Source organism: Sorex fumeus, unplaced genomic scaffold (genome assembly GCF_029834395.1).
Source record: "Sorex fumeus unplaced genomic scaffold, SorFum_2.1 ptg000010l, whole genome shotgun sequence".
Lineage (NCBI taxonomy): Eukaryota > Metazoa > Chordata > Mammalia > Eulipotyphla > Soricidae > Sorex > Sorex fumeus.
The window spans coordinates 4524492-4539706 of NW_026606067.1; the positions used below are offsets into that span (position 1 = coordinate 4524492).

The 15215-nt window shown below is 37.5% G+C and overlaps 1 protein-coding gene across 4 annotated transcripts in view; it reads right to left on the minus strand.

Annotated features, from left to right (window-relative positions):
• Positions 1–294: 294 nt before the first annotated feature.
• The window catches only part of PTPRC (protein tyrosine phosphatase receptor type C), a 129640-nt gene continuing 114719 nt past the window's right edge, over positions 295–15215 (minus strand). For 2 of the 4 annotated variants that reach the window (XM_056110691.1, XM_056110687.1), the window contains 7 exons: positions 14005–14095; positions 11944–12077; positions 10906–11040; positions 9425–9547; positions 9043–9221; positions 6975–7110; positions 295–1449 (listed from right to left, as the gene is read on the minus strand). In XM_056110691.1, the coding sequence (XP_055966666.1) occupies positions 1174–1449; positions 6975–7110; positions 9043–9221; positions 9425–9547; positions 10906–11040; positions 11944–12077; positions 14005–14095 (1074 nt within the window). In that variant the 3' untranslated portion in view covers positions 295–1173. The remainder of the gene's footprint in view (positions 1450–6974; positions 7111–9042; positions 9222–9424; positions 9548–10905; positions 11041–11943; positions 12078–14004; positions 14096–15215) is intronic. The other 2 variants (XM_056110690.1, XR_008791950.1) reach the window with 2 other exon arrangements.

Below are 15215 nucleotides of genomic sequence, written 5' to 3' on the forward strand. Positions count from 1 at the left end.
TCCTACTGAGGACTTACTCAGGTTGTCATACTCATAACAACCAGTGTGACTTCAAAAACAAAAACAAAAAAAATACTACAAATCTTAATTGCATTTAATACGTATTTTAAAAGGTGCTTATATAATCCAAGGTGCTTATGTAATATATTTAAATATATTTTCACAATAAAAGATAAAGATTAAATTTTATTATGATCACTGAAAGCAATTGCTGGCAAAGCAGTGTATTTTAAAAAATTAAAACTAAAACAAACCACACCAATGAAGGTCTAGGAGAAACTTTAATAGGGAACATACAAAAGTGTAATATATTTCTCAGATCAATTTATGGTCCACAAAAGTAGTTTTATTAGATTTCACATATATTCCACATTCATTCCTATGAACTTAAAATATTCTGCACTTTATTAAGGATGTTTATATAAATTCAACTGAAACAAACATACATTTTTTGGTCAAAGCAACTAGAGATGACTTTCACATATCGGGCATAGAATAATTCATGCAAAATTGTAAACATCACATAAAATAAGATAGTACAGCTTAAGATTTTTAAATTAGATTAAATAAACTTGAAAAGATGATGGACTAAATGTTTATAGATCAAATCTGGTTTCCAACTGTTAATTTAGTTAACTTATACTAACTATATGTACCATACTACTCTTATTCCTATTTCTAAAGGTAAAATAATATACTCTAAGCTCTATATGAACAGAACATGAATGGTTTCTTGAGGTCATTCTGGACATGTACATACTATTCTTACCTATAGGACACATAGTAACTTCTGATTTAAAAAAATAGATTCTGCAAACTAAGTAATAGATTCAGTAATTCCAGTATAATCTTTGGCTTCAAAAAGCAGTTTCCCAGAAACAATTTATTGAATGGTACTCTCTTTTTCTCTGTTACTCGTTTTCTTCTCTCTCACACATATGTAAAGACTCCAAAGAAGTTTATTTTTGCTGAAGGATAGATAAAATTAAAAAAAAAACTAAGCATAACTGTACAACATGTTTTAGCAAAACTTAAATATTTTTTATAGTAAAATAGAATTTTTGCACAGATATTCATCCAATGTCCTTCAATCACCACTTATCAATTTTGTCTTCCTATTTCTAGAAAATTAAGAGTAACACATAACGTAAGTTTTTCTTTTTCTGGCTTTTCCTATGCACTTTGGGTAAAAGTATGACTGGCTGGGCCATTGGCAGAATGTTCTGGTCCCTCAGTGTCATTTGTGGGTTTGGAAACTTCATCTTCCTTTTTTTCTTCATGGTCCTTCTCTGTCTTGCTGAGTGGACTGACACAATTAGCATCTTGCTTTACTTTGTCCACTTCATTATCAAACTGAATTTTATCTTCTTTATTATTGTTTTCTTTTATTTGTCCATTCTGTGGAGGATAAAGACTAGCCATAGCATCATAGAGAAATTGGTATTGCTCCTATGAAAATAAAAGGAAAAAATGACATAAGGAAAGTTTGTTTTATTATTTATATTTTTATGTTGGATAAATATCAAGAACTCATCATTTCCTGTGTGAATCCCAAATAACAGAACCCAATGCTTACCTGTTTTTCTAAAAATAGCATTTTAAATAGCTGCTACTTTTTACAGTCCCAAGGTTCTATAATTCCAAAGCTGTCATAGCTTGACATTCTAAGAGTGAAGGGTGCTCCTCAAAGTTTACCATACACCACACTGCCATGCTTTCCCATGCAAAGTCATGGCATGTTTCATTACTATGTATTTTCCCAGAATGCCATTTCACATGAGTCTTCTCTTAGAAAATACCAATAAAAAATCATAAATAGAGGAATAGGAGTTTCCTTCTTTAAGAAACCTATCCTTATCCCTATAGGTTCAAGTAAGAACTCTTCTTATCATTCTTTTGTCCTTTTCAATCCTGTACAATTTCATGAATGCCTGCCTTTTCCTGAAACTAAACAGAGTCTCCCAGTAGGGTAGCATATTTGGACTTAATCACACTTAATCACTTAACTTCCCGTTAGTCGTCGATTTGCTCGAGCGGGCGCCAGTAACGTCTCCATTTGTCCCTGTCGCGTGCTAGTGTAGCCCAATGGCATCTCTTCGCTCCGGGAACATGGAGGGCCTCAAACCGATCGTTCATGACCTTGACAAAGAAGTCTGACCATCTGGTAGGTGGGCGGCCACGCGGTCTCTTGACATCCCGTGGAATCCAATCAGTAACAGTTCTAGTCCAACGGTCGTCTTTAAATCTCATTACGTGACCAGCCCATCTGATTTTCGACACCTTGGCAAATGAGACAGCGTCCCTGATCCTTGATCGTCGACGGATGTCAGAACTCCGGATTCGTTCTCTCATTTGAGTGAAACGTGATATTCCAAGCATAGCTCTTTCTATTCTTCTTTGGGAGACCTGAATGGCGTTCTCATCTTGTTTGCGTAGGGCCCAGGTCTCTGAGGCATATGTTAATGCAGGAAGAACAGTGGAATCAAAGAGATGTGCCCGGAGCCGGAGGTTCTTTGTCCTCTTAGCTATTTCTTCGACGTTCTTGAAGGCGTTCCAAGCCGCTCTCTTCCTCCTGCGCAGCTCGGGTGCCAGGTCATTTGTCATGTTGACCTCTCGACCTAGGTACACATAGCTGTTGCATTCGGAGATGGTCGTTCCATTGAGAGCGAATGGGGCGTCAGGAACAAGGCTGTTTCTCATAAACATTGTCTTCGTAAGATTCAGCTGTAGTCCTACCTTTCCACACTCACGGTCAAAGTCGGCCAGCATTTGTGCCGCTTGGCTGATGTTTGGTGTTATTAAAACAATGTCATCAGCAAAGCGGAGGTGGTGTAGTTGCCGACCATCTATCTTCACTCCCATTCCTTCCCATTCCAGTCGTCGCATGATGTTCTCGAGGGTGGCACTGAAGAGTTTTGGTGAAATGGTATCACCCTGCCGCACCCCTCTCTTGACATCAACGATCACTTCTTTGTAGAATGGTGAGATCCTGGTAGTGAATCCGCAATACAGCTCAAGGAGGATCCTGATGTATTGGGCTTGAATGCCCTGATTGGCTAGAGCTTCAATGACCGCTTCCGTCTCAACAGAATCAAAGGCCTTCTTTAAATCAATGAACGTTAAGCAGAGCGGCATCTTGAACTCCCGAGAAACCTCAATGAGTTTGGTTATCGTGTGGATATGGTCGATGGTGCTGAATCCTTTGCGGAACCCTGCTTGCTCACATGGTTGTCCTTCATCTAGTGTTCTGCCAATCCTATTCAGGATGACTCGAGTGAACAACTTGTAGATGACAGACAATAGGCAGATCGGGCGATAGTTGCCAATGTCATGGATGTCTCCCTTCTTGAACAGTAGTACGGTCCTGCTGGTTTTCCATTGAGATGGAACCTTGCATTCAGACAGGTAGCGAGTGAAGAGCCGAGCCAGTGTATTGATGAGTACTGACGGCAGGTTCTTCAGGTGTTCAGGTCTGACCTTGTCTGGGCCGGGTGCTGTTTGCTTCTTTACTGACGAAATGGCGTGTCTGATTTCGGAAGGGAGAACGTTGGGAACGACATACCCATCCTGTGGAATTTGGTATGTCGGCAAGTGGACATGGCTATCGAAGAGATTTGAGTAGAAGTCATGGATAATCTTCTCCATTGCCGTTCTGGAGGATGTGATGGATCCATCAGGACGTCGGAGGGCAGTCATCTTGGTCTTATAGTTGGCGAAGGACAGGCGGGCGTTACGAATACTTTTCCCGGCTTCTGCCGCATCTACCAGTACTTCTGCTCTTCTCTCTTTGAGGTCTTCCTTGATCGCATCTCTGCACTGCTTTGCAACCTCGGACGTTAGCTTGCGGTTGCCTGAGGCATGCGCCAAACCACGCTGGCGAATTAGCTCAAGAGTTTTCGAAGATAGGCGACTTTTTGTGGCTATCTCTCTCTTGGCGTTCCTCGCACATTCATGGAGGTGCTGAACCAGTCGATCGTATTCCTCGTCAATGTTGTCAACAATGGCATCTTCCCATGTTGCCGCAATAGTACCAAAGAGTTCCCAGTTGGTGGTCGTTCTGGGAGTTCTCTTTTTGAACTTTGCAGCCCTTTCTCCCCGCTCTGTGAAGTAGAATTTTGCACGAAGGAGACGGTGGTCCGATCCCGTTCGAAATTTTGGGACAACAGCGACATCAGTCAGGCAAAACCGTCGATTGAATATGATGTGGTCTATTTCGTTGTGGAATCGTCCACCGGGAGACTCCCATGTCCATCGTTTAGATTCTGCCTTCTGGAACTGTGAGTTACCATGAATGGTCTTGGTCGACATGATGAACTCAGACAGTCTCTCACCCTGTTCGTTCCATTCTAGGCCATGGGTCCCGATGTGAAGTTCTTCAGCTGATCTTCTCGGTCCTATCTTGGCATTAAAATCACCCACAATGATCTTGTAGAAGGTGTGGTCTTCTTTATAGAACTTCTCTAGCTCCATGTAGAACTTCTCGATTTCTCTTTCATCATAATGAGATGTTGGTGCGTAGACAACGAAGATAGAAACTGCAGGCAGTGAGCCACATCTATTCAAATGTAAACGTCCGATTCGGGTTGTTAGGCATTCGAATGAATCAATGCTCTTGGCCAAGTTTGTGTTGACAAGGACACCGACGCCTCCAACACCTCTTTTATCGCATGTTCCGAGGAACAATTCTTCTCCAGTGTCGAAAACGGCATGGTGAGATTCGTGTCTTCTTGTCTCGGTCAGACCAATGATGTCGTACTTGATCATTCGCGCTTGTACCATCAGGTCCTCGATGGATGCATCTGATGCTAGCGTACGTGCATTGAAAGTACAGACGATCATTTTTGTCTTCCTTCGTTGTGGCAGCCTAGGTCGGCCTTGAGATTTTGTCGGCCTCTCCTTTCTCATCCTTCTCAGTGCTGCCATGTCGGTGAAGCCTTCAGGGTCAGGTGAATGAGACCAGTTGTAGTTACTGGTTTTGGCATATCGAATACACAGCGGATAGCTTGCCAGGCTCTTCCGTGCGGGCGGAATACTCTCGGTAGCTTGCCAGTCTTTCCGAGAGGTATAGAGGCTTTTGGGGTGACCTCTAATCACCCTTGTAGGTGTTACCATATTTGAACCCTATCAAATATGGTACGACAATTCCAGAAGACGGGTATTTAGTGTCTTATGATGTGTCGCGCGGCCGCTTGCGGCCGCGCGGGTCCGGAAAGCGTCCTGGAGTGTGGCGACGGCTGGGTAGTGGAAGTAGTGTCGAGAGTGGAAGTCTGCCAGCTCCGGCCGAGACCCACGCACAACTGAAGACCCACAGAACAAGGTAAGCGGAACTCTCTGAGACCTTGGACTTCAGGCTCGGCGGACCCAGGGACAGAGCTTCTCTGCTTGCTCCCACCACCACAGGTGACAAAGGGATTCTAATTAGGAGCCCCACCCTACCCTGCCCTGTCTGCTTCCATCAACCACCCAGGGATCGAATTGTGCACAGGAGACCCACCCTACCCAGATATTTGGACGATCAATGTATATTTGCTCATTTTTGTTTTGCGGAGCGGGTCATACCTCACAGTGCTGGAGGTGACTTCTGATTCCTGGTGATGCTTGGGCACCATATGGAAGATTGGGATCAAACTGTTGTTAACAAGCAAGCGTCTTACCACCTGTACTATCTCTTCAGCCTCAATGATTTTTAAAAGTCAGTATATATGATCCCAAAGCCAGACACAAGTAAAGCTACATATTATGAAAAATGGACTGGAGCCATAGCACAGCGGGTAGGGCGGTTGCCTTGCACGCAACCATCTTGGCAGACCTGAGTTCGATTCCTCCGCCCCTCTGGGAGAGTCCAGCAAGCTACTGAGAGTATCTTCCCCGCATATTTGATATGCCCAAAACAGTAACAACAAAGCCTCACAACAGAGACATTGCTGCGCCCGCTCAAGAAAATCAATGAACAACGGGAGAACAGTGACAGTGATTATGAAAAATAAGTTTATTATAGTCATGTACAGATGATAAATATTTGATTGTGAAAATACCACTCTTACTCTCCTCTCTGTATCCAATCTCTTAGCAGGCTCTTTCTATAAGAGTTAGAGTCCATTTCCTCACCCCTTCTCTTTGACCTGGTCATGTGAATTGTTTCAATACTAAAAGGCAGGGGAAGACACATGTCTGTTCCACCTCTGTGTCTTGTGAGTTCTTGCAGACCCCTCTATTTTTGGAACTCTCTCACTGTGTGTGATGCCAGGAAGAGATAGAAGACATAGAAGAGATAGAAGTTGGGTGTCGCCACCGCCAACAGCTACCAACCACCTGATTATTGGCAGTTAAGATCATTTTAGAACCACCAAGCCCCAGAAGACAAATTACCAACACTGGCAGGTGGAGTGAGGCTTGTCTACACTGGCTGGGCCTAAGCAAATACCCTTCAACTATAATTTATGTGGTTTGCTGGTTTTTTTTTGGCTTTTTGGGTCACACTTGGAGATGCACAGGGGTTAATCCTGGTTCATGCACTCGGGAATTACTCCTGGTGGTGCTCAGGGACCATATGGGATGCTAGGAATCGAACCCGGGTGGGTCATGTGCAGGGCAAACACCCCACCCACTGTGCTATCTCTCTTGCCCCTGTGGTTTGCTTTTCAGAGAAATTTTGTGGTGGTTTGTCACACAAGAACACAAACTGACACAAGTTCATGGTTCAAGGAGGAAGATCAAAGGTTCAAAGAGGAAGAAGTAAAGTGTTCATGAAGATTTGTGTTTTTCATAGGCAGCCATAGGAAGTCACTGACAAATTCTAACTAGATCTTGCATTTTTATTTAATAATATTCAAATGTGATAAACCACATAAAAGTGGGAGGTAAGCATGATAGATGTGTGAGTAGGAGTGAATGAAAAGACAGGGAAGCAAGATAATATAAAAGGAAGATAAAATTATCATAATAAAACGCAAACAATGATGAGGGATACTTACAAATGAAGGAATCATTCCTGGTCTAGCTTTGCGAAGAGATTTTACTACTTGAAAGACATCGATTACCTCTTCTGTTTCTGCACTATCCAAAAGATTAAACAAAGCACAAAATACTCCTGTTTGCTGAGATCCATCTCTAGAAAAGAAAAAAATGATTAAAAAAGAGAAGAATGCTACATCATATAAAGAAAGTGATATTAGACTAAAGAGTTAAGATATATTTTTCAATATATGTCTATTGTATTTCATTTGATTCTTTTTTAAAACTTTTTTATTTGATAAAGTATTTCACAATATTTGATTACATTTACAATTGGAAGACCAATCCCACCACCGTTATACCTTCACACCACCATATTTAGGATTTTTCCATCCCTAACTCTGATTCCTGCCCCGAAGCAGAACTGAAATAATATATTTTTTATTGTTTGTTATGAAAAACCACTAAAAATGCTACAAAAAGTATCCTTAGAGGAAAGAGTGTGGAAGATTCTTGTATTTCACCAAGGAGCCATTAAGCCCTTCTATAAGAGATCCTTCCATTATTTCAAGAAAAAATTCCTACCCAATGAATTCTTTAGGCAAAGTTGTTCAATTTGAATGTCTAATAATTCTATGGTCTACAAATTACTAGTTTTAGGTTTTAAACATGTGCTTTGTTCTGTCTACTCGCAGATTTGAACACATTTTAAAGTTTTGAACTGGAATTGTAAGGACAGACATCAGCATGCTAGTTTGGTACATAATCTTGCTCCAAGATCAGAGAAAGATGAAAGCATGGCTAGAAATGGGTGAAACCAGCAATACTGGGCCTGACATTTTGTAAATTTCTAGATAACATACATTTTTCTCTTTATTTCTCTTAGCCACTGCCTTTTACATATACTTATGCATTAGCATCAACATAAAACTATCTTTATTATCATTCAGTAAAAAAGAGAGTCATTAAGTGATTTACTGAACTGTTTAGAGTTACAATAATTATGTCTTTAAAATAGGCTTATTACGGCACATAACTAAGGAACATAGAGTAGGTATTCAATCAAATAATGAAAAACATATAGTTTTTTTTTTTTATCAAAAACATATAGTTTTAAAAGCCTACATCTCACTTCCATAGGTAATTTCCTTTGAAAACTTAGGACTCAAGGCTTTGATGTGAGTGTATGCAATTATATTAAAAATAATGAGGTTTTGTAAATAATAAGTTTATGGTTTGTTTTACTGTTTTAATTTAATATTTTATTCAAACATTTTGTATTATTAACTGCTTTTTTATTAAGTTTTGTTTAAGGAAGACATGTAGGCATCAGCTATAGATAAAATTTAAGGGTCTACAAAGAGGAAACTATAAAATTAAGTATTACTATATATATATTTCAGAATATTTTTATTTACAATGTTGTATAATATATTTCAAATCAAAGTTGCTAAGCATTGATAGTTTAGCTTATATATAATTTAAGGTATGTAGGCATAGCCTTTAGCTCTATGGACTCTAATAATCCTTGATAGAGTTGACTGAGGCACAAGTGAAGTATAATAGTCATATCTACATTTATGCATCCAGCCTGATATTCATTGACTTGTTTATGCATAAGATACTGAGGTTCAAAGACAGGTACTGTGGAGTCAAGAATGACATGGAGGGGCTGGAGCAATAGCACCACAGGTAGAGTGTTTGCCTTGCATGCGGCCGGCTGGGTTTGATTTGCAGCATACCATATGGTACCCCTGAGCACTGCCAGGGGTAATTCCTGAGCAGAGCCAGGATAACCCCTGTGCATCACTGGGTGTAACCCAAAAAGCAAAATAAATAAATGAATAAATAAATATGACATGGAGTTTACATTAAAAAATTCACAATCTAAAATTATTACATGATAGCACATATCATTCATATTTCTGTAAGAATTATTTTATGGGTGCATAACTGAGAGTGACTTCACAAGGTATTTACAACAAATTATATATTCAATAAATCAGGGTAAATAGAACCTAACAGAATGTTTCAAACAAAACCAAATTTTTATGTTTTTTAGAGCGTCTCCTACGAAATCCTACCTACCTGCAATGAACGAGGAGAGGCACATTCTTGTGACTCCTAGTCCCTTCGGTGGAACTATTTTTGGGAAGTTTTTCCTTGAGATTCTGTATCATAGAGATTAGGTCTTTGGGTTCTGTGGGAAGTTCTTCTGCACTCCACTTATTATATTGGTACTGGTACACAGTTCGGCAGTCTTTCTTCTAAATCCGCAAGTGAAGGATACATAAACTTAGGGAGGCTCAACCCAAAATTTTCTAGTCACATTTTTTTCACAGTTACTTCACTTAAATCATTAAAACAGCATTGTTTGTAAGAGTTACATTGCATTCATAGTAATTGATGTTATATTTTTGAATAGGACAAATTACATAAAAGATTTATACATACGAAATTGTTTATATACCTTGGAATGTGTAAGTTCAAAGACACGGATGGTGTAAGCTGAATACTTGTTCGTGTCTTTCATATTGACTTCTATTTCTCCATATGTTTGCTTTCCTTCTACCCAGTACTGAGCACAGTATTCCTAGATACAAAAACACATGGATCAGAAACTTCTACATAGTTTTTGAGCTGATGTCTGCTAAGGACTCGGGCTCGATAGCACAATGGGTAGGGCATTTGCCTTGCACGCAGTTGATCCGGGTTCAATTCTGTTATTCCTCTTGGAGAGCCTGGCAAGCTACTGAGAGTATCCCGCCCACATGGCAGATCCTGGCAAGCTCCCCGTGGCATATTCAATATTCCAATAACATTAACAACAAGTCTCACAATGGAGACGTTCCTGGTGCCAGCTCGAGCAAATCGAGGAACAATGGAAGGACAGTGCTACAACATTGCATTGTCCTTCAAGTGGTATTTGAGGAACGGAGATTTCATTCTTGGAGCTTTGTCTTTAAACTTGATGAGCAAAATCATAAACATCTTTATCTCAGAGCTAATTTAAGTTAAAGATAAAAGGTCAGATTAAAGAGTAGGTTAATTACTCAAGTATTTCCTCCCTCTGGAAGTTTGGCAAAAACTATTATTGCCTAAGTGTTGGCAATCCTGCCAATATTCCTGATCCAGTTCCTGGTTTTCATAATTTTCATGCTGGAAATCTAATATAGAGTTCTTAAAATACCATCATCATTATAATTATCAACAAACATCAAAACAAAGCCACCTTCCTATGTACAAGGGTAAGGAACAGGGTGAAGAGAAAAAGAGGCCCTGCAGTATAACTGCATACAAAGGATGGCTTCAAGCTTTAACATTAGTCATATTGGGTATCAAATGGTATAACTAAGTAAGACTTACTACGGGGGAAATTGGGTAACTCAAGATATTAAGGAATGATAAAATGTATATCACAGGCATCAAGCAGTCCAAATTACTTATGAGTTTTACCTTCAGCTGTAGAATTTCATGATAACAAACATAAAATTGTTAAGAATTAAAGATTTAGGTAAATATTTTAGTTCTGTTCTGCTAAAATAATAAGACCAAAATGGGGAGAAGGTGTGCATTTAAATAAAGGAAATTTCAGTAAATTAATACTCAATGATTAAAATACAAATGGTATGTTACAATGATTTAACCAGAAAACATTCTTGTTCAAAATAGGAAAGTTTGGAAAACATAAAAATATGACAATAAAAGGGTATGTTAGCATTTTACTTATCAGTGTTTCAATTATGTTGTGTTTGATGACTAAAACTTAAATATGAGCCTAAAGAATTCTTTTGAAAAAAAATCAAAAGAAACACTGTTGTATTTTTTAGCAGAGACATAGACACTCTGGTGGTGGGTGTGGTATTAGAAGGCTGTATGCCTGAAACCATGGTTAATAGTACTGTAAATCATTATATCTCAGTAAAAATTTGTGGATGGGAGAATACAAACCTGGTCTCCATTCTTCAAATCTGTCAGCATAGCAATAATTTTGACTTTTCTTTGGAATATCATCTCCCAAAAGTCACCAATGGTGTCTTTCAGAGGTCCCTGAGTAGCAATCATCATTTCAGGTTTCCAATAGCTCTTAAAAATAATGGGACTTTGTTATTACAACTGAGGATTGAATTATTAAACATTTGAAGATAGTTATTTACTTTGAAATCAGTGTTATTAGACAAATTATTGTGACTCTTAGCTGAAGAAATAATGTCTATATATAAAATACTTTAATAAATATGTTTAGCTGATATAAAATCACATCATTATCTTGCAAAATTATGATCTCCCCTTCTAAAAATACATTGCTTTTTATATTTGCTCAAATTTTATGATTTTAGAAATCAATATAATTATAACCAAATTTGTAATAAATTATGACTTTGATTTTAATATGCTCAAATATTCATATAAGTTAAAATATATCATAAGAAATTGAAGCTGTCATGTCAATAAATCTTTATATATATCTTTATCATATATCTTTAGTCAAGATCTTCATTCTTTTGTCAAATCAATGAATACTCATAAAACATTTTTTTCTTTTTTCAAAATATATGTTGGAAAGTAATTTTACTTTTTCATGTAGCTTGAGTATGCATGCATTCAGTATATCTGAGAGAGATTTTGCATGTTATCATTCATTAAATTGATTTTGTGGACCACAAACTCTCAAATACATGCATTTGGACGTTGTAGTAAGTACAAAATATAATTTAGAAAATCCCTGAGGCTTGTTCATTTATTTTCATGTTGGTGACAGCAATTAAAACAGTTTGACCAACCTCTTTATTTTTAGGAGAGGATGTCAAAGCCCCGTTCTATTAGGTAAAACATTAACAAAATGGAAGAGAATTGTGATTTTGAGATATGTTGGAACAGATAATTATTTTTCTTCACATAAAGGAAGATACATATGTATATATGTATAAGCTTGTGACTATATAGATGTTAAAGTTAGGCCTTGTACTTTGGACACTTAATACCTACCATTATAAAAGATGCATTGATGTACTTGCTGGTTTCCTCTGAGTCACTGTCATCATCAGAAGACTCATCTGACTCCTGTTCACTCTCTTTGCTCATTTCCAGTTCATGCTTAAGAGGCACTCTGTTAAAGTCATCTGTTAAAATAAGTTGACAGTAATTTTACCTTCTCATGTGACCAGGATATGTATGCATTTAGTATATCTGAGACGACAAATTTTACATGTTATCATCTGTCAAGTTGACACTGTTGACATCATATGCCCAAATACATGCCTTCCTTGAAAAAATCAAATCTTATGACTGGGGAGAGAACTCAAAGCGATGGTAATCTTGTTTGCATAAAAGAAGCCCAAGTTCAATCCCTGTTACCATATGATTCTCTGAGTAAATCAGGGAGTGACTGATCTCTGTGTACCGAACTCAAAGTCATCCCTGAGCACTGCCATGCATTGCTCAATGACAAAAAAAAAAAAGCAAGATAAGAAACAAACAAAATTCAAAACAAAAAGAAATAAAATATCTTCTTCTTTGTCACAAAATTAAAAATAGTTTATCAAGATCACGACCATCCTGTTGTTCATTGATTGCCTCGAGCAGACCCCAGTAATGTCTCCTTCATCCTAGTCCTGAGATTTTTTAAAAAGTGCCATATTCAAGTCTCTTTCAGGGTTAGGATAATGAGACCCATCATTGTTACTGGTATTTGGCATATTGGGTACACCACGGGGAGTTTGCCAGACTCTGCTGTGTGGACAGGTTACATTCAGTAGCCTGCCAGTTTGTCCAAAGTAAGAATGAGATAATAATAGTTAATATAAAATAGTTTATAAATGATAGATTATATTATGTAAATTGATATATGCGCAACACGGGTCTACATAAAATTCAGTCATTGAGAAATACATTTATAAAAATTACTTATAAGGAAAAAAGTCCCCAAAGGGATTCACCCCTCAAAAACTAGACCATAGTGTACAATAAATAAAGACAATAGCAATCCATATATTATTCAATTCTTGTTATATTTAATCTTCCATGGAATATAATTGTTCTGATTAACGTATAATTTAAAACACATACATAGGTTTAAATATTAATGTGCTTAAGTAAAATCTAAGTTTTGCATTTTATAACAACAAACCAATTTGGATTATATTAGGCTAATATGTAATCAATAAAATATTTAATCTATAAATTATCACCATATATAAACTTTTTAAATTTATAATAACATGATGATTAGCTGCATAGACATTCCCTATGTTGACCTTTATTTGTATGGACTTTTTCAGAAATTAACTAAGCCAACAAAATCTCATTTGTTTTATTATCTAGTTTATTTCCTCCGCCCCTCTCGGAGAGCCCGGCAAGCTACCGAGAGTATTCGATATGCCAGACACAGTAACAACAAAGTCTCCAATGGAGACGTTACTGGGCCCGCTCGAGCAAATCTAGTTTATTAAGTCAAATTATATTTTCTCCAAGCTAATTTTAGTGCATACAAGCAAATAAAATTAGAGTGGACCTATAACTATGCGTAAGTAACAAAATTCAAGCCTCATAACTGTTTTCTATTTTGATCTAGATCTGTTTGGCAGTTTTTACAGAATATTTTCCAGTTATATCAACTACCAAATACAAGAAATTTCAGAGTAAAAAACAAATAACAACAGTATGTAAAATTAGCTATTTGGCAAATTCCCTTGAGTAAATAACTTAAATAAACTAAAGATGAAACAAACAGAATAAACTAAAATTAACAGAGAGAACTATCAGAAAAGACTCAGTTTATTCCCACCTAGTTTCAAAGTTTTCTTGTTTCTGAAATATTTGGTAGAAAGAAAATACTGGATTTGGTTTACTTCCTAAAGTCCATTGTACACATTTGGGGCACAAAATATTTGTTATAACTAATAAGTAGAGAACAGTATTAGCTGTTATCTAGTGTCAACCATATGTTGAAAAGAAGCTTACAGATCTTTTATTTGTGTGCTTCACATGAGACAAATCCACAAGGCAGCTTAACTTTATTGAATACAAAAAGTTAAATAAATTACATACATGGAATGACATAAGAATTTCTGTTTTTATTTTTGTTTTCTTCTTGATTCCCAGTGTGCTGCGTCCTCCAGTTCCTATACGTAGGAAGTCTCTGAGGGAGAAAAAAATTACAGTGGAAAAATATGTTCAAAACATAATTTTTGGCTTTGTTCCTCATTGTTACATAAGATAATCTTTAAATAAAAGTATTGGACCAAGTTGTATACTATCTGTGTATATTTTATAGAAGTTATAATTTTTAGATTTACCTCTAAGAATGTTCTTTTACTTAATACTTAGGTGTATTAGGTTTGAACTAAACATAAACAGCTGTACTACAGAATATGCTTCTGACTTCAGAGGTGATAGAAAAATAGTGTAGTCTGGCCTTACATAAGATGAAAGCATTAAACAGATATTGATCATTATTTATATTGAAAAATAACAAATACATTATTCTAAATAATCAGAAATAAACTCTACAAATACATTGTGAATAGGAGATCTGGCAAAATGTTGCTCCTTGGAGGCAACTTTTCCTTTCACAGTAGCTCACAGGGAATGAGCACTCCATATAGGGGAAATTCTCAAATTCTTTCCAAGCAAATTCTCACTTATCAATAATGGGTTCTTGGACATTGTGTCTTTAGTGAAAAGACATATGAAAGCAAGTCATCCAATAATGCTGTGCTTCCTTCAGCACTGTTTGGGGTTGTTTATTTCTCATGACTATCATGCCATAATAATTTTTAAAAAATTACTCAAGAACCTGCCATGTTTGACTTTTTTTTCTTTTTGGGTCACACCCAGCAATGCACAGGGGTTACTCCTGGCTCATGCACTCAGGCATTACTCCTGGCAGTGCTTGGGGGACCATATGGGATGCTGGGAATTGAACCCGGGTCAGCCGCGTGCAAGTCAAACTACCCACTGTGCTATTGCTCCAGCCCCTGACTTTTTATTTTTCAACTAGTTCCAGTCCACATTTATTTTTCAATGAGAAACATCAACAGCATCTGAACCAGTATCTTTATCTGCCAACTCATGCGTTCTGTTGCTGCTAAAACAAAACAGTTTGTTCCTCAGAGGCTCCTCAACAATGTCCATGTTATTCAGAAGCATCTACCCTTTCTTCCACATATGGTACAAGCCACAAAATGTGCTGCTGATTGTCCTTTCCATTTCATCTTATGCAGAGGTCTCTGCACTTGAGCCAAACCAACCTCTCCAGT